This window comes from Phascolarctos cinereus, unplaced genomic scaffold, assembly GCF_003287225.1.
Source record: "Phascolarctos cinereus isolate Bilbo 61053 unplaced genomic scaffold, phaCin_HiC Scaffold_726;HRSCAF=1367, whole genome shotgun sequence".
Classification (NCBI taxonomy): domain Eukaryota; kingdom Metazoa; phylum Chordata; class Mammalia; order Diprotodontia; family Phascolarctidae; genus Phascolarctos; species Phascolarctos cinereus.
This window is the reverse complement of record NW_027556098.1, coordinates 225,230,270-225,251,844: the sequence shown is the minus strand read 5'-3', so window position 1 is coordinate 225,251,844 and position 21,575 is coordinate 225,230,270. Positions and strand designations below refer to the sequence as shown.

Here is a 21,575-nt window from a genome sequence, read left to right as displayed (position 1 = left end):
TCCCACTCCACCCACCCCCATATGGATATTTCCATGCCTGATGCAAACTCAATAATAGGTGTTTCACTGCTTGTTACAGCGGAGATAGAAAACCAGACACATCTGACTGAGACACACACACACACCTCCACCCCTCCACATAAAACACCTGGCCTTCTTCAGCATCCCAGAGTGGCTTACTAGGGCTATATTTATTCAAATATAAATATCTGCACCAAAATCTTAATGCTCAAAAGCTTTCATTTACATAGCCTACTAAATCCTATACTTTGACAGACTGTTAGCTTCATCTTGCCCAGGACTCTGCACATAATAGACACTTAATAAATGTTTACTGAACAACAGTGCGGTATAATTTATAGGTTTCAAAATGTCACTTTCCACTTACATGACACATTATATTGACAGCAAAAAGTACTATGTATTTATTACTATTATCAAAACTAATTTCATTTTTTCACTTTGTCACCAAAAGACACAAGCAAAAGAAAAACGGAAAAGGATATCCCGTTGCTTCTGAGACTAATTCCAAATAGTATCAATGAACAATTCAATCCATTTAGCCTTATTTGTATTACTTAAGGGTCTTAGCCAACTAACTACAGGCACAGGGTTAATGTCAGACCACTTCAGATTCAACAAAGAACTCAACCCAGCTAATTACAGATTTAAAACGTCCAGGGGACAGCTTCAAGCAACATTTTCCTTGAGGTCTTTATTGCTGGCCATGTATACAGAAAAGGAAGGGATTCAGGAGCACCTATTTAGGCTCTTCATTCACAGATGCCTTAATTGTAACTATCAGATTCCCACCAAATTCTATAGCAATTTATGGCCACCATAGCACATACAAAATAAGGAATAATGTCTAAGTTTCAAGAGCAATAAACTAATTTTTTATTTCTGGTATAGAGAATATATGTTTTTCATTTCTGGTATACAGAGGAAACCAGTTAACGGATATAATAAAATGTTTGGGGGATTTTAAATCCATCAATATACAGTACTTAAAACATCTTTTACTTCTCAATTAACCTTAACTAAAATAAATCTCAAACACTATCATTTGGTCTCTTTTTAACTTGCTGCTGGTGAATATATTCAATTTATTATTCTAAAATATTTTAAATTATTTATTCTGAACTTAAAATAAAATGAGCATTTCTATATACATTGTACAATAGGGGGGTTTATACATGAAACTGTGAATATTAATAAGCACTCAATTTGTAAACTGCTTTCCCTGCATTATGTTTGTCTTCATAAGCAAAAAATGAAAATGTAGCATTATACCCATTTTACAGATAAGAAAATTAGGGGAGACAAAAGGTGAGGCATTTTGTACAGCCTTACAAAGAGAGATGGTTATTTTTTATTGGAATTACAATAGACTCTGTCTCCTATTCTAGATTCTTAGGGCCCATTTTTATCCTTTAAAAGGCCATGTAATTTTCATTAAGGTTAATTAATATTTTGCATTCAGAATTACTGAGTTGCAGTTGGCACACTGTGGCTTCCTGAGTAGACATAATAACCTTGGTTTCCACCTATTTTCACATGAAAGTAGGGTGAGGAGACCTAGTTCTCCCCTATTCTTTGAACTTGTATACTCTAGATTTACGTATATTCTATTACATACATATATTACGTATATTCTAGGATTATGATAATGTTATTAATTAAAAAATCAAGATAAACTGTTTATACCTTTTTAAAAAATCCCTCCAGAATAGTCTGAATTTAACACTACTTTCCTTTGAAAATAACTTTTAATGCTGACCTCTTATCTTGTGAAAGGAAATATGACTTCATCTAAGCCCGATCTGTTCTTCATTATTTACATATAATCCTCTCATTTTTCTTTGACCTTACTGTGCAAATTTTCCAACCATGAAATTTCCCTACATGTATATTTCATCCTCTTTTCAATGGAGATGGGCTATATCATCATTTCAAAATATTTTTAATATTCCATAGTTGTTGACCTATGGCCCAATAAATTTTACTGAAAACCACAATCAATATCTATAAACGCAAATGAATTAAGTACACTGGTTCACTAAGCCAGACTATAAGATATTCTTCAAATTTAAATGGGTCCAACAAAAAGCACTAAAGTACTTCTTGGAACCACCATGCTCTAAATCAGCTCCACCATTCATATAGTGAGTTATCATTACACTGAAATTATTCTTAATAAATTCTAGGTTCAAATTTCATCTTATTCTTATGCAAATAGAAACTCCAATTTGAGGCAAGAAAACGTATCCATTTACAATTATGTTTTCATAAATTTTCCATTTGAAATTTGTTGGACAGTATCTCATTCACTAAACCTAAAGAAGTTAGCAATGCATATTGTTCTATTCTTCTTTAAAGCACCTATTTGATACTACAACAGTATTTCATTTCAGATATTTCTAAAAATGAAGTCTCTTCTTCTATCAGTGAGAAGAAATAACTTCTGTGGTTTTGCCCTACTCACCAGTGTACAATGGCGACATCAAAAGGCAAATCCTCTCCTTATTAAAGACCTGAACTATATAGCAAGGGTGTTGACAGTCTAGATTTCAAGTACTGGCAGAAATGTAAAGAATTTTTATTCAGTGCCTATTCAAACACTATCTGTCTTAGATCAGTGCTTAATTCCCTTTTTCTGCCTCCAAAAGCATTACCTGTTCAGTAATCCAAATGATATGTTAATTGAAAATGTTCAGGTACTCATGCTCTGCCTCTATGTAATATGTAGAGGCTGTTGACCAAACAGTTTACATGTAACTCAAAGTTTCTTTTTTCTGCAAATAAAATGAAAGCATGTATTCCTAGAATTTTCACTTACAACAAATGAATTTCACATTTCTTTTATAAATACCCCTGCAGAGAACATTGCTTGTAAAATGATCTTATACCAAGGAATTTCATAATTGAGCATTCATTCTCAGATTAACTACAAAACCTAGAACTTTTAAATAAGTGTCATATGCCAGTTTCATAGCAATAATGTTCTGATAAATGGTACCCTAAATGAAAATATTTATAGGTTTTTTTAAAGGGCTGCATATAGCTATTTCCACATTAAAATAATGAAACATCTTTCCTAATTAGTTTAATCCAGAAGTTTTAGGTCTTGAAGTTAACTAATGATCATATTTATCTCTAAACCCACTACATTCAAAGAAGTAAATTCACATTTCATTCACTAAGCTGAAAAACAGTGAATTCAAACTCAACTAATGACAAACTTGCTATTTCTGACTAGATAAGATTACTTTTAATTAACAACACTGCTTTTTCAATTCATTCCTTCCAACATTACTAAATGACTACTCTACACAAGCCAAACCTTGATTCAAACATTTTTGCTTATATTATGTCCTTTGCATAAACATAAAGCAAATAAAGAATATACAAAACATTATTTGGACAAATTTATGTTTACTAACTATAACCGCAGGGGCAGCTAGGCGGCACAGTAAATAGAGTTCTGGCCTTGGAGTCAGGAGGACCTAAATTCAAATGCAGCCCCAGATGCTTGACACTTACTAGCTGTATGACCCTGGGCAAGTCACTTAACCCCGATTACCTCACCAAAAAAGCAAAAATAAATAAAAATTAAATGGTGTGAAGATGACCAGAGACAAAGGTTTGGGAGGTGGCCTTGAATTAATCTGTTATTATGACTTTTCCTACTGATTGTACCCATTCTTCCTGATCCTTTTCTCATTTTGATCCTTAAATACAATCATTATTTTATGCTATCTATCATGTCTATAAGATCAAAATATCCATTAATGCAGAAGAAAAAGATGTTGGTCTTCTTCAGAACACCATGGAAATTCTGACACATTTCCATCCTTTTGTTTGAAGTAATAACTACATCAAAGAAGTTCACAGAAAAGAAAAAATATATATGCTGCATATAGAATAGAGATATGTGTAGATCAGAAACAAAAAACGGAAGTTTTGATATAATCCCATTTTTCCCTATGAGAATTAAAAAAAAAGAAGAAGAAAGTTTCCCAATAGTTTTTACCTAATTGTTGGCGGGGAGGGGAACAAATGCACGGCTGCCAAAGATCTCTGGGGCTTTAAAAGCATCAATGGAATGTACTTCATCCCTGTCAGACAAAGGGTAAACTGGCTAGGATAATCAGAGGAGTGTGACACTTTTTTCCTCTTCACTTCCCTTATAGTCTCTTTCTTTTACTTTCCTAGTTCAGGAGTAACGCTGATCTAGGCAAATTGTTAACTATACCGTCACTGACTGGGAACAAGAAAAAGATCCCTCCACACCAACTGAACAGTGAGGGTGCTGGAGCAATAAACTGGGACTGCATTAACAAGCCATCGCTAAGGATGCTTAAACATTAACCTAAAAATAAAACTATCAATGGCAAGGGAATGGGGAGACAATGGGAAAAGATACAACTGAATATGGTAAACCAAAAATTGAAGGGGTTTTTTTAATTATCCTTTCGCCTCCATACTGCCTTTCTTATCAAAACATTGATTATGTAATCAGACAAATGCTCCACCAACATTCTCCACAAAACAATGCCAAGATACAAATATATAACTAGTATGTTTGAGCACCTAGCACAAACTGCTAAGACCCAATTCCTCCAACACCCCTTCTGTGGCCCACGCCTCCTTGCGCACTGAGGTTTTAACTGTTTTCTACCGCCTTTTTGTTCAGACCTTTGACCTCACTGGGGTATTTTAGGGAACTTCCAGACTGGAAATTCTCTCTGCAGACCAGCAACTCATCTATAAACTGAATTTGTTCAGAGTTGTTTGAGTCACTTGAGCTCAACCAGAGGTAAAACCTTGCTGAATTCAAGGCTGCCTCTAGACACTACACTACATAGCCCCTTTTATACACAGTAGACACCTAAGAATCATTTGCTGAATAGTTCTTGAAAAAAAGTGTAGAAAATACCCTGAAGTATCTAATTTACCACCCCTGCGCTTGTACTCTCCTCACCAGAATTTTATTGTTCCTATGAAAGTACCAAACTGGATTGAGATGGAGGTTGCTATCTATCCTTAAAGAATGCACAAGCATTCAGTCTATCTTCCTTCCATCTCTTTTCTCCATTATTCAAGTATCTTCCTTTCAACCTCACAGCTTCTAACCCCTTATTTCTATTGTCACTTTTTCAAAAGAAAAACTGTTGGAACCATTATTGCTCTCTTCTCTCTTTCTTTTTTATCCTATTTCCCCTAACTTCTCTTATAAGTGTTGGGTGTGACCCTTGGGCTCCATGGCTTTGGGTAATCTGAAATTTCTAGAAGGCTAGTCTCTGGATAGCAGAAGTTTCTTCTGCATTGTGTAAGAATACAATTCTACCCATTTAAAAATCCAGCTGACAGTCTCTTCCTTAGTGTCTGTAACACTGAGAAGTAGGAAAAAAACAACAGTATGAATTTAGGGCAATAATCCATATTATCCAGTAATAATCCATCCAATAATCCAGCAAGTTTTACTATGTGCTTTCAGATAACTCCACTAGTTTGTAATGATGATGATGATAATAAATGCTAGCATTTACTAGCCAGGCAGGTAGGTATTGAAGTGGATAGAGTGCCTGGCCTGGAGTCAGGAAGATCCGAGTTCAAATTCTGTCTCAGATACTTGCTAGCCATGATCCTGGGCAAGTCACTTAACCCTGTTTGCCTCAGTTTCCTCATCTGTAAAATAACCTGGCAAAGGAAATGGCAAACCACTCCAGCATCTTTGCCAAGAAATCCCCAAATGGGGTGACAAAGAGTCACACGCAACTGAAATGGCTGAACAACAGCATTTACTAGCACTTTAAGGTCTACATGCGGCCTTACATATGTGATCTCACTTGACTCTCACAACAACCCTGTGAGGCAGGTGATATTATTATCCCCATTTTACACATGAGGAAACAGAGTCATACAACTAGTGTCTGAGGCAAGATTTATACTCAATACAAGTCCTCTGCTCAGTCTACTTCACCATCTGTTTACACACACCAGCAGCCAAAATACTTAAAATACAGGAAAATGGAAAAGTCACACATTACTTAATTGCAAATATACAAGGTTTACAGTCATCTACTATATATAATTGAGGACCCTTAAAATCTATTTAAATATTGTGATTCTTGATTCCCCGTAATGCTACTGCCTTCCATCTGAGATTGCCAACATCCTATCTACATCTTTTTGTACATGGTTATGTGCAAGTTGCCTTCTCCATTAGGCTGTAAACTACTTAAGAGCAGAGACTGTTTTGAGTTGGATTGGGTTGGTTTTTTTCTTTGTATCTCCAGCCCTTAGTACAATGTCTGCATATAGCAGGTACTTAATTTTCTTGTTTACTTAATGTAAATTCAGAACTGCCAAATTTCAGCACAGATTTAATTAGAAATAAGAGTTCTGAATGGTTTTATTCAGCACCAAGCAAGATTGATCTTCCATCCTTTTAATACAGAAGCTGGATTATTTTATATGCTAAATAAAGTTTTGTCTAATTACAATACAATTCTAACCATGACTGTACTGCTGAACATCTGTTCCACTTTGTTTGGATCAAATCACACTTTGATGAAGCTTTGTAGTAACTTGAAATAGATTACAGATCAGATTGGCACTTTATACCAATTTATCAGAGTGGAAAATTTTCCAGAAAACCACTAATCTGATAAACGTTCTCAATTCTGTTCAAATATGTTAAATACTATTCATACCAGAAAAAAAAATCATACCTGTTTTTCCAAGATGGAAAGACATAACACAAGAATAACACACACACACACACAAACGCACACCATTTATAATCATAAATACATGACAACTGATTTTATATTATAGAACTTTTTTTAAAAAGGCAACTCACATTTCTCTAATGATAAGATTTATGACTGAATGCCTACCTTTGTCACAACAAGTGCCAACATAGGTTCACTAATTAAAACTGGAAGGGGCCATAGTGCTCACCTAATCCAATCCTTATTTCACAGATAACCTCAGAGGAGTAAAGTGACCTGTCCAAGGCTATATAGTAAATAGCAGAGAGAATTTTAATCTAAATTATCTGATTCCAAATTCTTCCCACTTTTAAAGATGGGGCAAATGACGTCGAGAGAAGTTAAGCAACATACTCAGACTCATACCTAAAGTAAGAGTCTTAGCCAACAATCAAAATTCAAGTCTTTTTTACCATGAGATTAGTGTTCTTTTCTACTCTATCACAGACTCCCAGCTAAGATACTGACAGCATAAAGATGGGACTGAAGGGGCAGCTAGGTTGCTCAGTGGATAGAGCACTGGCCCCAAAGTCAGGAGGACCTGAGTTCAAATCCGGCCTCAGACCAAACACTTGACACTTACTAGCTGTGTGACCCTGGGCAAGTCACTTAGCCCCAGTTGCCTAAAAAAAAAAAAAGAAAAAAGAAAAGACAAAGATGGGACTGGTATAAAAGATTAAATTGAGCATCCTTGATTGAGATGTGGTCTTAGAGATTATGTAGTTCAATCCCAATAATTTTATGGATTAGTAAACACATACTAGCCTGAATTTAAACTCCGGCCCTCTGATTTCAAGTTTAGTACTCTTTTCAGTATAGGTTATAACCTCTGAATAAAAGAGGATAGGAAACAAGTTTACTTTCTCCCTGACTAAAGCAGCAGAAGGGAAAATAGACACAGAAGGGAAAGTGATTCATGTGAGGCCAGTTTCTTTCCATCTGAAATAACAGCTGTCTATAGAATCTTTCTAAGGCTGGCTTTAATGGGAGTAAGCAAATTATTTTTTTTTTCCTAACTAAAAGTATTCAACTTATTCCTAGGAAGGGACCATTTTTTAAAAAGAGAAAATTCTGCATATGTATCAAAACGGATAAAAACATGCCAATAAGCACAGGCATACAGTGCCACGAAGGAGGGAAGGGAGTAGAATAATCAGAGCTGGGCTTGGGATGGAGGGAAGAAGTTGTTTTTCAGCCAAGAGGGGTACTGAGTATGTAGTGGCCCTGCCCACATACACTCAACAAGGTAAAGGTTAAATGACAATTCCAGGAAAGATGGAGAATAAAAAACGCCAATCCAAGAAACAAAGGAAGGACTGGCAACTGGTGGCACCTAACTTCCTTGAGTGCCTTGGCCCAGGAAACATGCAGAGAGCCAGTCGGAAATGCCAGGCAGGGCTGAGCCCCAGGAGTTCCGAGGCAAGCAGGCCAAACAGGCATGAAGGGAGGAAATAGCCCAAGGCCCTTTGAAAGGCCCTACAAGTATCTTGCAGAAAATGAAGTTGTAGTGGGGGATGGAAGGAGAGAGCTCAAGAAAGAAAGACAGAACACTCCCATGATATGGCAGAAGGATGCTGTACATGGGGCTTCATCTTCTCTCTAAGCTACATATGAGAAGAGTGAAATTCAGAGGGTCTTAGATGTCCAATTTTGAGCCAGATGAGCCAGAAGTCATAACCTTGCCATCTGCTGCTGAAGAATACCTACATAGGGGTAGCTAGGTGGCACAGTGGATAGAACCCAGGCCCTGGATCCAGGAGGACCTGAGTTCAAACCCCACCCCAGACACATAACACTTACTTGCTGGGTGTCCCTGGGAAAGTCACTTAACCCCACTGCCTAGCCAAAAAAAAAAAAAAAGAATACCTACATACAGAATAAGGACTTGGGGGCAATAACCACCACTTTTATTTCAGCTAATAAATGGACTGCTTTTTCAACCCACCTGCCTGCAACAATAAATAGTAGGAATAATGGTGGCTTAAACTGCTGCTGCCACTACCATTCCTTGCCTTGCTTTCATTTAGTTTCTAATTTCTTCAGAACCAGCAGTACGAAGAGGATAGAAGGAAGGGCAAAAAGGAGGAGATCAAACTATAAGTGGGGTATATCCAGTTTGTAATGTACAAAAAGGGCCTTTTATTTACACCATAATGTCCACACAACACCACCAGTGATCTCCTTATTCATACAGTGGTTTCACGCAAAATGAATATTTTAGTGGCTAGACTAAACATAGAACCATTCTATGCAGCTGGTTAGTGCAGTGGATAGAGGGCCAGACTCAGGGTCAGGAAGATCTGAGTTCAAATCCTGATGCAGACACTTACTACCTATGTGATCCTGAGCAAGACACCCAAGTCTCTCAGCCTCAGTTTCCTCATCTGAAAACAGATAATAAGAGCACCTATCTTCTTACAGAGCTGCTGCGTGGACCAAATAAGATGCATGAAGTGCTCTGCAAATCTTAAAGCTCTATGTAAAAACTAGGCATTATTCCTGACATAAAGAAACAAAGTTTCAATTTCATCCAGAATGTAAAGAATTGGTGTGTAATAAATACTTCCTTAAATGTTAAATTCAGAGGCTCAGACTGGGAGCTAGGGATTAATAAAATGGGCTAAGAGAACCTACTTTAGTACTGATGAACAGAAAGTTAAGAAACTAAGTATCAATCACTCCAAACTCAATAAGGTACTAAGTTCTTGGCCTACACCTCTCTAAACCTTTAACTAAGGTCACAGAATCGGTCAAGTGAGAATTGGCAAACATATAGTTTACATCACCTAGTACATTAACTTGTCCATAGCAGACAATGAAATGTGATGATCTATACCTATAAAGTTAAGTAATGCTGTTTGGCATTATAAAAATATCTTTGTTTTTTGTGTTCATATCTCCACCCCCTAGTATAATGCCTGGCCCATAACAAGTGTTTAATAAATGATTGTTGATGAACTAATCCTTTTGCCCCTAATTGTTAAAGATTCTAATTCTACTTTTTAAAAATCTCTTTAGCTCTAATAGTACTTTTAAATTAATTTTCCATTTGTTTTACAGTAACAAAAATTACATGCTTGCTGTTCTGTGTCAAAAGAAAAACAATTCAGCTACATAGCACATTCTTGTCTAGAAAACAGTAAGTATTTTGTTCATCCGGCTTTAGAATTTACAAAACGTAGCACCATGCATTTACTCTGAGTGAAACAGAAAGCAATCAAACTCACCCTGCATTTTTCTAATGTTACCAAAACAACCATATTCATCTTTGGTAGTCTATCAAGGGATTAATTTTCCTTAGATAAGCTGAAGTCCTTATATAAGACTGTAGACATCTGACCCTTGGGAAATAATCATGGGAAACTTTTCTCTCCCACCCTGGGAGTTTGTTATTAGTATAACAGATGGGGAAAAAATTCCATTTAAAAAAATCATAGCAAAGTCCAATAGCAACAATGAAAATACATCTTTGGCTACTTTCTAGAGCTCATAAAAACAGCACAAAATTACTTAAAATTTTCAATGTATGTATGCAGTATATCCTGGCATACCATTGTCCTTGAAAGGTCAGCTAGTCTATCCCCTGACACTAAGTAGAATTGACTCTTAGCAACTCAGTTTGCTGGATTAGAGGTTATCTTTCCCTAAAGACTTCCACATACAGGTATACCTTGCTTTATGCAATTGATGTCCTCTTGAACATGTGTATAAATCTTTCTTTTAATCAAATATTATTTTTAATCCATTTTAAAATCCAAGAACTCAGCATTTAAAAAAACCTCAACAATAAATCATTTTGTAAAGCAACTCCTATAGAGATCCTACCTTGGCAAACTGTCGTTACAGGTTCTGCATCCCCTCCCTTCTTAGCAACCACAGCTGAAGACCTCAAAAAGAAAAGTTCTTACCACCAAATGGTTGAACATCAGAAATGTTTTTAATCAATGGAAAATGACACTAAAAAAGATGCATTCTGAACTGCCTTGCTAAAAATCATCTGTCCTACAGGTGAAACCTATATGTATTCTCTTTTCCTATCAGAATATGAGCTCCTTGAGAGCAGAAGTTGCCTCTATTCTGTCTCCTCAGCATTTAGCACATAGTGAACACTAAATAAATGTTTTTTCATTCATTCATTCATCACTACACAATATAGTTTATAAGTCTGACCATATCTTACTCAAGCAAGGCACATGTGTACTTTAAGAATATGTGCAATATTGAGCATTCTTCAAAGCCTCTCTCTTCTCTTGACTGTTATTCATTTACCCTTTTTTGACATACCCTATTTTCCTTCTGAGAGCAAAGAACATATAGGTATCCACAGGACTCAGTAGAGACTATTCAGCCTACAACAGGGGTCAACAGATTCTGTTGACTATCTAAATAAAACATTTTACTTACATGGGGATGTTTTCCAGATCAACACAGGAAATAGCATTATCAAACACACCTGGTGCTACAAACCTAAGAAAAGTCATAACACTGTTATTCAATTACTCCATAACTCATTCAGAGGAAATAACTAATTCAAATGTTATGCTTTATGGATTGCACAATTCCTCCTACAACCTCATTTTACAAGTAGGAAGTCTGTGGGAATTACATTAACAATTTAATTCAATACTCTCTAGTAACCCAAATTCCTACTTTTTTGAAAAAGCATATTACAAATAAGATCTTAATGTCATGACACTAAGTCCAAAGTAATTGGTTATGCACTGTCATATGTGGTACATGTTTTACTTTACAGAAAATTTTAATTGATGAATATAAACTTTTTTAAAAATCCACTAAGTTAATTTAAATCCCCAAAGACTCTAAACTCCACATAAAAATTAACAATTATTTTAAACCCTGTTTCACTTTTGTCTCTGGATTCCCATTCCCTAGCACTATGTCTGGCACATATTAAGGGCTAAAGGAGTACTTGATATCTGATTGAAATCCATGGCTACCTATAGAAACATTTTAAACAGCTGCCCTTACAGAGCTAAAAGTATTCTTTGGACACTTAGTGCACTCTTAAATAAAATAAAATAGCAAGGAGGGGGTATGCTACAGTTGTCCACTGAAAAGAGTGACTAGGTTGTTGTCCAACCTTCCTTCAGAGGTTTCATCACCATCTCAATTAGTGACATCTAACAAATCACTAGATTTCTAAGCCCATCTAAGCTCTACAAACCTCAGTACTACCAGTAAAGCACTGATTAGACAGATAGGAGTCCTACTGTCTAATTTAAGGTAAGACAAGAAGTATAAGTCTACCAGGGTTTTCAGTTTTGTAACTTAAGTGTAATTACAGTTTCCTTTGAAAAACTAATTTAGAAACAAATATTAGAGGCTCTTAATTCTAGAAGAAATACATTTCTTCCTATGTCAGAAATGTTTAATCTTCTTTACAAAGAAAGCAAAAAAAAAAGAAAAAGAAAAAGGCAAAACTGATCCAAAACCAGTTATTAGAAACAAACAGGGTATAGAAGGTGACTTCAGGAATAAGCTTTCCTTCTAAGCAATTAATGGCACCACAATAAGTAGTAAGTTAGGGGACCTGAGCAACATTAGGATACTAATTAGCAAAATGAAAGCTAAAAAAAAAGCCCTGATTCTGACAAAAATACAATTTAGGGGATTATTATCTATCCCCTTTGCTCTAATCTTCATGAAAGGGTTTGCTCTGCGCAAAGAACAAAATAGGAACAAATATGTAAAAGGATTTATGATAATTCATTTCTAGGTCACCAATGTAGATTAAATCAGTCAATATACTATGCTAAGCTCTGTGTTAGGTTTCAGATAATAAAGGTATTGAGGTTTTGGAGAATTTAAATTTAAACTCCAGATACTAATAAGCAAGACTTTCTTATGCATAATTATGACTATAAACTAATATTTTCTTCATTAATCTAGAATAATTTATTTACTTTGTTTCTTACACTCTTAACATATTTATAATATGCCAAATCATTTTTCTATGATTATACTCAGTCTGGTGAAACCCTTAATGTACTTTTTAAAGTCTTTATCTCCAGACCCTATTTTCCAATCAAACTAGACAACATGCATTTTCTATCATCTCACCATATAGAATGACTCATTTCTGCCAAAATTTTATCATTACAGTACCTGCTGAAATGCTAACCCCTAAACAATAAAAGTAATTTTTCCTTCCTGTGCTCTCCCCTACAAGTTAGCATGTACTAGGCCCTCTGGTATATTGGAAAGACCATTAGATTTGACTATGCTACTTACTGGGTAGCTAAGTGGCCAGTGAAAAGTACTGGACCTGGAGTCAGGAAAGACTGAGCTCAAATCTGGCCTCAGACACTTACACTAGCCTCAGACTTGGGCAAGTCATTTAATCACTACCTCAGTTTCCCCAACTATTAAATAAGCTGCTTAGCACAGTGCCTGGCATTTGGTAGGTGCTTAATAAATGTTTGTTTCCTTCATTCCTGCTAGCTGTATGATTCTGGGAATATCATTTCAATTTTCTAAGCCTCAGACCTCTTATCTGTAAAATGGACATAATAATACTTGTATTATCTACAATAACTGTTATGGTATGAAAAGTACTTTGTAAACTGTGAAGTGATATGTAACTAGTATAATTCAACAGCAAATATTTCTTAAGTACCTACTAGATTGAAAGAAGTGTGCTAGACATAAGAGATACAAAGATGAAAAAAATGGTACAGGTCTCTGACTTCAAGGAGTTTACAGCTAGGGGAATAGGAAGAAGACAAATAATTCCAATTCAGACTATGAAGCCAAAATTTTGAGAGATTTGAATTAGTATTACTGAGTGTGGGAAGCAGAAGACAGAGGGGCAATGCCAATGACAACAAATATTGCAAAGGTTCAACAATCATTCTGGAAAGAAGCCATAGGAAGAGGATTTCCACAAACAGATGTGGGGAAAGACTATTCCAAGTATGAGGAATAGTCTTCACAAATGCATGGAGACAAGACAGGACAGGATGTAAAGGTAAGAAACAATGTCTGGTAGAATGTTTTTTTATTACTGAAATGAAGTTTTTGTATTTTTCTTTTTTTGCAAATCCATAAAACAACAATTAGATGCTAGCTGTTACTATTCCTTCTTCTATGGCATTTATATTCTTCCTTGTATTATAATTATTTGTCTATATTTTATCTCCCAACTGGACTGTAAACTCCTAAGGCCCAGGGACTTAAGTCTCGTTCATCTTTATAAGCTCCTATCTAGGGCCTTCCATATTAGCAGATACTTAAACGTTGAAGTGAACAGAAGAATGGGATGAGAAAAGGAATAAACTGAAAAGTGCAACTGTTTGAAATCTGGCAGTTATTTGGAGCAAAATGAAAGAATTAATTCACATACTACATATTTCCTCAATGTAAGCATCATACTAAATATCTTTCAGATTAGTCATATTGTTTTGAGAATTTTCCATGTTTCCCCTATTCAACTGCCAATGTTCACATGGCCAGTGTGATGAATAAACATGCTGTGACTTGCTTCTAAGGAAACTCCTGTCATGTTCCAGGGAAAAAATGACTTGTGCATCCATTAAATTGGGGGGGGGGGACTACAACTTTCATTCATCAGACTCATACTATAAATTTTCCTTAACTTTCCTATTTTTACCATGTTCTCATTCTCTTTTAGGCATTTGTGCAACAGACTAGTTATGAAAGAAGACAAAAAAACCAACAGCAAACTGTGAGGGGTGGGGTGAGGAAGGGAAAAAAAACTTCTAAGAAGCACCGCACTAGGTACAGGTAGTATTCTATTTCAGTGGCCCAACTAGTGTTCTCTGTCTTAGTAGTTACTAAAAACTCTAAGCTATTTTAAAGTTCTTGCCATCTCTGGTAGAACTACCTGTTCTCTGGTCTGTTTACACAAACGCTAAGAACAGTCACAATTTGCATATCTGGTAGGAAAACATTCTTCCATTAATATTAACTCAACACGTGACGTCTATCCCCTTCCCATCGCTTCTCCAAGCACACGTGGATGCAAAGAAAATTACAGGTATTTTCCGTTTGACTTTGTACTCCTCTAGCCCCAAAGAATAGCCTCCGTCAAGAGCTAGTTGGCACAGAAGGCCGGTTGGCACGCCACACCTACCCACACTCCAACCCCAAATCACTGCACCTTTCCCGAGACAAACAGCAGGTTGCGTCCCCCCCAATCAATCCCCAGCTGTCAAGCGGGCTGACAGCTGCCATTCCCTAGCCCTCCAAACGCTCGCTCCAAGCCCCTTCCCCCCCCACCTTGGGTCACCTTGACATGGGTCCCCTTCTCCCTGAGCCACTCGGCTCTGCCAAAGAAACTTTTTTCTTCCCCAGGAGCTCGCTTATAGGTATTGCCCGCTGTTCCTCCAGAGCCCCGACAAGGGCCCTTTGTTGATCTTTACACCCGCCGGACTCCTCAGTCCCAATCCCTGGCATTCAACCGAGCTTCAAGTTACCAGCGCAGCCCCAGTTTAAAACAAAGAAAAGCTACAAAACCACCACCACCGGCCAGAATCCAGAGAGACCGAGAAAAGGAAAAAAAGAAAGTCTTCTCTGGGTCGGTCCCTTGGCTGGCCAGTGACTCACCCTGGCACAGCTGGCAGGGCAGTCGTTAGGCTAGGCAGGTAAACGGGTTTAGTTAGGCCTCGCTGAACTCGCCCTTCCCCAGTTGCGCTCCTTCCCTGAGCCTGGTGGGTCGGTCGGGGCTTACCCGGAGGAGGTGGGAGGAGGCTGGGGTGCTGCCGCCGGGGGTTCCTCGGCGCTCCGGGCTCGGCTGTCCATCGCCCCGCTGCTGGTGGCGCCCGCTCCACTTCCAACTCTGCAAGCTGCTGCGGGGGTGGGAAATGCAAGCTGGGTCAAAGCAGTCCAGGAGGCTTCCCCCGACGCTTACGCGCAGAAGGGCATGGGCACCCAGAGAGCCATTAACCCACCGCCTCCCCTTTCTTTCTTTTTCTCTTTTCACCTGTAGGGAAAACCAGCTCCCACCGCCCCGGCTGCAAAGAGCGGTAGTTGCAACTGGAGGCAGGTTTTTTTCCCCAGGCTGGAGCGAGCAGCGACGAGAGGCGGCGCTGCACCTCCCACCCCGTGGGGGTTTACACTGTAGCCATAAGGCGGCGCGCGGGGAGACTAGCTGCCCCGAGCTGCCGGGTCTGGGAGGAGGGGACTGCGACGTGAGCTGCAGCTGCTGTATTAGCAATGCATGCACACCACCTCGCTCCTGAGGGTGTAGCTGGAGTGGTTTAAGCCCACCACCACCTAGCAAAATAAATAAATGAAACTTTTGTCTCTTTCCAAAAAAAAAAAAAGGCGGAGGTGAGGGGGTGGAAGGAGTTAGCAATCTGCCCTGTCGCTTTCTCACCAGGGCTCCCGCCGCCTTTTCAAAGGGAGACAGAGGTTGCCCTGTTCTTTCCCCAGCCTCTGTCTCCCAGTCTCTCCTCTCCTCCCCTCCCCTCCCCTCCCCTCCCCTCCCTTTCCCCCTCCGCGGCTGCAGTTTGGGCTCTCGAACCCAGACTTGACTTAGAGGGGAATGCCGCAGCTTTTTCCCCCCGGGATGACCCCCTCCCGCCCCCGCCAGGATGGGCTTCCCCAGGCGCGGAGTAGGCGCAGGGCGCGCGCCTTCCCTCTCCCCGGTTCACCCACCCTGCCCCATGCCCCTGGTCCGGGGCACGGAAAGTCGCCGCCAACTCTTCTGGCTCCGGGTGTCTCCCGGGGAGCTATGGGAATGTGGGAGGGAGGGAGAGAGAGAAAAGGGGAGGGCGAGCCAAGCACGGGTGGGTGCGTACCGAGGAGGAATTTCCTTCTCCCCAGGGCTTCTAGCCTTTCGGGGTCTGGTGGGGAAAAAGCGTTAATGGAGAGAGGCTCCGGGGGGAAGCGTTCCCATTCCCACCACTAGGGGAGTCACCGAGGCAGCTTCCATCAACCCGGGAGCCCGACAGGTGGGAAGGGAGAGTACCTGGCCAGAGAGGGAGGGAGAGGAGGAGACTGGCCCTGCGGAAGTAAGGTGAAGCAGGCGGACCTCCTGCTCCTCGTCATTTGGTAGCTAGCAGTCGGACCCTCCTCCTCTGTACCCCAGCTTTTAGGGAAGCCCTTTTCCCCAGACTGCCTGTGACTGGTGTACCTGAGTGTCAATGTGACCTTTTCAAGGTTGTTACAGGTTTTTCTTTTCCTCGTTTCTCCCCCGTTGGGAGTGGATCCCAATTTGTTTCTTCAATTTGGTAGGATGGCAGTACCCGCCTCAACAGCTGGGACGAGAGAGCGATGGGAAATTATAAACCCAATGGAAAAATGCAGAGAAAGATCTTCGAAGTACTAAAGAATTATCCTGCCTTGAAAATTTCATCTACTTAAAAAAAAAAGACTTTTAGGAATTTTGCACTTAGAAAGGCTTTTTAATTCAGGAATGTTTTTCGTTTGCTTCTATATTCTCACTGCTCCTTTTACGAAGAGCTAAGCCATATAATGTTTTAATATGGTGGACATGAAAGTTCACTCTAGCCTTTGAAATTTGACAGCAGCCGGCAGTTTAAAAGAAAGGGGGGGGGGGGAAGCTGGTAAAAAATGAAAGATAATAGAGGAAAGAAGTGGAATTGGCCCATAACAACTCAACCCTGATAGATGTCGTTTCACAATTGCTATAATGACACCTGAAAATTAAATTGCTATTTAAAAGCAAAACCTAATGAACTGATGCTTTGTTAGACTGTCCCATCACATGGATAATGAGCCAGCACTTCAGGAGCCTTCCACCCATTGTGGCAACAGTTTGTATTTTCTGATAACCATCTATGTACTCCCAATCTGAAGATCTCATAGGAGTGGCTGATTTAAACCACAGAGTTTGGGAAATACTTATTTTCAAAAAAGGGATTTTTAAAATCATTGCATTATATTTTCAATGCTAATCAATTTGGTTTTATTTAAACATCAGGGTTTTCATGTCTAAATCCTTTAGTTCAGCATAAAAAGTAATAGCATGAATCAGTCATTCCTCCAAATGACTAGTTTGTAAAATTGCCTGCATAGACTTTGAAACAAATATTGAGTAACAGTGAAACTACTTAAAGTTCATAACTGTTTCAATCACAAGATCAAGATTAAACATTTAATTAGTTTCTACCTTTAATTTATGGCATGCTAGCATTATTATAGGCCTTAATGGCCACAAGTGGTAAGACAGACCTGTGTTTCATATGGAACTTTCATAACTCAAGTAAGAACTTTCTGAGTCACCAGGAGGATCAGTCTTTTTCTCTACTAAACTACCCCATTATATTTAGCTTGTAAAATATGACAGTAGCAATCAGTATGTTTGTGTTTTGTTCTTTGCATAAAGATGAAAAAATGATTTTTTAAAAATTCCCTAATTTGTATTAATTTAGAAAAAGGTTAATCTTAATTGTTGAGAGGCATAAATTGTGGAATATATATTTTTTAGAAGATTTGTAGGTTTCTTGTTTTCTTCCTCCACCAAAGGCCTGCTCAGATATCACATTTTGTGGTGGAGGTGACCCAAGGTTCTTTCTCAGAGGCTATTCCAAGGGGACACAGGCTGTAGCAAATCCTTCCAAGCTGGAAAGGCTTTGTGTCCTAGGGAGTGATAGGCCACGGTTGTTAGAAGAAGAAGCTAGTCATATCCATCGAGGTTCTCCCTTGACTATAGCTTGAGTGAACTTTTGTGACCAAAGTCAGTCCCAAAAACCACCTGCCTAAGTCATAAGAAAGGTTTCCATCTCCTTTCATGGAGGGAATGGCCACACCTAGGAAATTATATCTCCAGAAAGTATTCAGTATGCACTTTTGTTACTTTCAATTACATAGGACTAAGTATTTCTTGGCAGCATAAGAGTAGTGAATAGAGATCTGACCTTAGAGCCAGGAAGCACCATGTCTGACAAGTAAGTGACCCGGGTAACTCTCTAAAACTACAAATTACAAAGTACTCAGAAGAAATCTTGTACTAAGGGAGGTATTTCTTAGCCAAAAGCAATTAAGACCTGGAAATTAAGTTTTTCCTACTATCCCTAAATTCTCCCTGAATTTTCTCTTTGAGAGTTCTGTTAGCCAACAAAATCAGAAGTCCAGATTTTTTTAAGTAGAAAGTCCTTGGGAGACTGTCCAAATGAACTGATAAGAATGATTTATACACCCCCTCAATGGTGTATATGTTAAAAGTACCTTTAAAGTGCTTGATGATAGTTCGATCTCATACGGTTTAAACAACTTCCTGAAATTGTTTTCCCTGTAGCCTAAAGGTAAACAACAGAATCATGTCTATATTATTTTTTAAAATTCTGAACTGATAGATACTGCAATAATATTAGTTTTATTATTCAATTTAGTATGGCAAAACATGTCTTAGGCAGCTACTTTTTGCAAGGCACTTTGCTAACCTTGTTCTCAAACCATCCTTGCTGTCAAAGAGCTTACATTCTGCGGCATGTTTCTATATGTAAGGAAAAAAGTAATCTGTATCTTAGGCAAGTCTGAGACTGTTCTAAGTGGAAGAAATTTCCTCTGAAATATCTGAATTCAACTCTACCAGGGGTGCCTTATGCTATATAACCTTAGCGAGTATAATGGCCAAGAGAAAAGTAGTTGACCCTTATATTTCAGGAACTGAAGAGAGTTGAGGGGTTAGCAAGATGTGGCACACACTGCATTATGCTACACAAGCTTGGTTCCCTAAAACAAGTCTAGAGAGCTTTGAACAAGTTCTTTCTCTTAAAAAAAAATCCATTGACGAAGATGGCATTATAGCGCACAAGGACATTGTTATAAGCTGCTTTCTAAAGATGTTAAACAAGAGTAATCATCCAAAAGTCCCAGAAGAAGTTCTATAAGTGGACCACCTTCCTATGGGAGTTGCCCAAAGGCTTTCAGAATTGATCTGCCCAAAGAAATTAATACCTGCCTAAAAAGGAAACTTGAGGGATCTCCAGATGTAGGAAAAACTTAATTGCCTGGCAGCCTTTAGCTAAGAAAGATGTTACTTACCAAAGAGCAGTTTTCAGCCCCACCTCTACAGGGGTGTGTCTCATCCTCCAAATTTATTTATATCCAAAGAGAAGGTAGAGATTATCCCACTAAGGTGAAGACCTGTAATTGGTAGGATTTGAATTCTAGAATATCTGGGCAGGATTTAGGCCAGCTAATATCTTGCTGAATCTTTTACTGTTGTTCTTTTGGTCCTGACCTGTTATAAGGAACTCCCAGTGGGGAAACTCCCAACTAATTCAGATCTGCAATCATTTTGCAGTTTACAGTTTTAGAAAATTGCCTGGGAGCTGAGATATTTAGTCATTTGCCCAGGGGTTGCACATTGAGGAACATATCATTCCTCAAAGGTGGTATTGGAATCCAGGTACTTCACAATGCTGCTCAGGTCTATAAATGGAAATTTTTATCTTTGTAGTCCCAGTAATTATCACAGTACCTTGCACATAATATGCACTTAACAAAAATTTGATGAAACAAAATGAAATAAAACTTACCCAAACTTCAAAATCCTTAAGTTGTTTGTGGTTTGATAAAGAAAATTATATGGGGAGTTGGGGGGGGGGGTGGCGGTTTTCGCTGCACTGAGCTTGCGGCCTAAGGAAGGTGAAGGTGCTGCCGCCCGAAGGAGCCTTCAGAGGCGCAGGCGCACGGGTGCCATCGCCGCGGGGTCTCGGGGTTTTGAGCTGGGAGCTGGGGTCCTCAGGCACAGGATTTCAAAACATTTTCTCCGGTGTAAATAGATACACCCCGTCCTTCTCTCCCCGCTCACCAAATTGTAACCCACTTAACGAGAAGAAAACATGAAACGGAAGGAACAGGAAAGTTTCTTGCAGCAAGTTGATGGCTTTGAGAAGCCCAAGTTACTTCTGGAACAGTATCCGACCAGGCCCCACATTGCAGCATGTATGCTATATACAATTCACAACACATATGATGATATTGAAAACAAAGTGGTTGGAGATCTAGGATGTGGCTGTGGAATGCTTAGTATTGGAACAGCAATGTTAGGAGCAGGGTTGTGTTTTGGATTTGATATAGATGAAGATGCATTAGAAGTATTTAGTAGAAATGTTGCAGAGTTTGAGCTGACAAATATTGACATGATTCAGTGCAATGTGTGTTCTTTATCTGATACAATGTCCAAGTCCTTTGACACTATAATCATGAATCCTCCCTTTGGAACCAAGCATAATAAAGGTATGGATATGTCATTTCTGAAGTTTGCTTTACAAATGGCAAGAGTAGCAGCATATTCCTTACATAAAACTTCAACCAGAGAACATATTCAAAAGGAAGCAGATGAATGGAAAATTAAGATGGATGTTATAGCAGAGCTACGATATGACCTACCAGCATCATATAAATTTCATAAGAAAAAAACAGTGGACATTGAAGTGAATTTAATTCGGTTTTCTTTTTGAAGACACCCCCCCCATTTGAAACAGCTTAAAACTTATTTAAAATGAATAACAATTTTTGTATCAAAAGAAAGAAAGAAAGAAAGAAAAGAAAGAAAGAAAGAAAGAAAGAAAGAAAGAAAGAAAGAAAGAAAGAAAGAAAGAAAGAAAGAAAGAAAGAAAAGAAAATTATATGGATAGTATGTATGCTAGCTATGAAGAGAGATGTCAATGAGGCCAATATGAATATAGGTGAACAAATCCAATTTTTTTGTTTACTCAATAATTATTATAGGCTAATTGGAAATGTACACACACACTTATTTATACTTATCTATTTGTTTGGTTTTTTATTTATTCATTTAGTCCCCAAAAATGTTCCTAATACTGTTGTTTCATTGGG

General features: G+C 38.5%; 1 protein-coding gene and 1 pseudogene across 4 annotated transcripts in view; one reads left to right on the top strand and one right to left on the bottom strand.

Annotated features, from left to right (window-relative positions):
• COBLL1 (cordon-bleu WH2 repeat protein like 1) overlaps nt 1-16,633 on the bottom strand; it is a 179,284-nt gene extending 162,651 nt beyond the window's left edge. For 2 of the 4 annotated variants that reach the window (XM_020990839.2, XM_078146994.1), the window contains exons 1-2: nt 16,419-16,633; nt 15,490-15,607 (exon numbers count right to left, since the gene is read on the bottom strand). In XM_020990839.2, coding sequence (XP_020846498.1) covers nt 15,490-15,607; nt 16,419-16,428 — 128 coding nt within the window. In that variant the 5' untranslated portion in view covers nt 16,429-16,633. Of the gene's footprint in view, nt 1-15,489; nt 15,608-15,741; nt 15,815-16,418 lie in introns of those variants that run through there. The other 2 variants (XM_078146993.1, XM_078146992.1) reach the window with 2 other exon arrangements.
• Nucleotides 16,634-20,434: 3,801 nt separating this feature from the next.
• LOC110211504 (rRNA N(6)-adenosine-methyltransferase METTL5 pseudogene) lies at nt 20,435-21,203 on the top strand (annotated as a pseudogene).
• Nucleotides 21,204-21,575: the final 372 nt, after the last annotated feature.